Below are 1,424 nucleotides of genomic sequence, written 5' to 3'. Positions count from 1 at the left end.
TTGAACTCTCCAAAGACCATAAACCAAATTGCACATCAGAAAGACTAAGAATTGAGAAACTTGGTGGTGTGATCTACGACGGATACCTGAACGGCCAACTGTCAGTGGCTCGAGCCCTCGGAGACTGGCACATCAAAGGGTCTAAAGGGTCCAAGAGTCCCCTGAGCTCAGAGCCAGAGCTAGAGGAGATTGTGTTGACAGAAGAAGATGAGTTCTTGATAATGGGGTGTGATGGACTTTGGGATGTGATGAGTAGCCAGTGTGCTGTGACAATGGTTAGGAGGGAGCTGATGCAGCACAATGATCCAACAGAATGTGCGAAAGCGCTTGTCGCGGAGGCAATCCAACGCAACACTTGTGACAATCTAACAGTTGTGGTGGTTTGTTTCTCTTTGGATCCTCCTCCAAAGATTGAGATTCCTAGAGCTCATAGGAGAAGGAGCATTTCAGCTGAAGGCCTTGATCTTCTCAAGGGTGTCTTGAATGGTAGATAGATAGATTGATTTATCATTATAACTGCTTTTTCTAACTGCTCTTCTTCAATTCTTGAGGCTTGCTTCTTCATTTTTGTTATTAGTTTCAGAACATTTTAGTCTTATTCTTTGTTAATTTTCTCAGTGATAGCTCATTCTTTGTTTCATTCTCCTCACACTTTGATCTCATTTGATGCTTCTCTATATCTTTTTGTATTCTGTAAATAGAAAATTGAGATTAAGAATAGACATGGAAAGATGTTTAAATACTCTGCAATCTATATTATTAGGTCTTCAGTTGTTTTCTGGTGGAAAAACAGAAATACTAATATATGAATAGAAGTTTTCAATTATTTTTAGGTGGTTTTAAAGGATAAATTATATTTTGTCTTTGAAATATGTTAAAATTTTAAAAATATTCCTAAACTTTATTTTATTTTAATTTCATTCTACAAGTTTTTTATTTGTATCAAATTTTAAGAATAAAAAGTATATTTTACTCTTTATTTATCCTTTATTTAAATATATTAGATCATTTGATAATTTTTTAAGATTTATTTTTATATGAATACATTTTAATCACTTTGTTTTTCTAAAAAATATTAAACTAAAATATTTTAGATTAATCGTAAGAAATGATCGAAATATATTACTGTAAATTAAATTTATTTGTTACACTATAAACATTTTATAACATTATAGTAGATTATATCTACTAAAATTTAATATTAATCTAAAATCAGACTTTTCTTAATAAACATTCAATCAACATAACATGTTAAAAGAACAGATTTAGTCTCACAAGTCCAATTGTTAATTAATGTGTAAACAAATTCTAAGGAATATATACTTTTGTTGACATCTAGACTTTGACCTATCTTTGCTTCTCTTGGAAGAAATTAAAATTAAATAATAAAGTGCACTTGTACGATACGAAGAAAATGAAAAATC

General features: G+C 30.8%; 1 protein-coding gene across 1 annotated transcript in view; it reads left to right on the top strand.

The window, feature by feature from the left end:
- Window positions 1-765, top strand: part of LOC107642496 (probable protein phosphatase 2C 47) — a 3,306-nt gene extending 2,541 nt beyond the window's left edge. Inside the window, exon 5 of the mRNA XM_016345873.2 lies at window positions 1-765. This exon is cut by the window's left edge and continues 38 nt beyond it. Coding sequence (XP_016201359.1) covers window positions 1-494 — 494 coding nt within the window. The 3' untranslated portion in view covers window positions 495-765.

Source organism: Arachis ipaensis, chromosome B05 (genome assembly GCF_000816755.2).
Source record: "Arachis ipaensis cultivar K30076 chromosome B05, Araip1.1, whole genome shotgun sequence".
Lineage (NCBI taxonomy): Eukaryota > Viridiplantae > Streptophyta > Magnoliopsida > Fabales > Fabaceae > Arachis > Arachis ipaensis.
This window is presented reverse-complemented; position numbering and strand designations above follow the sequence as displayed.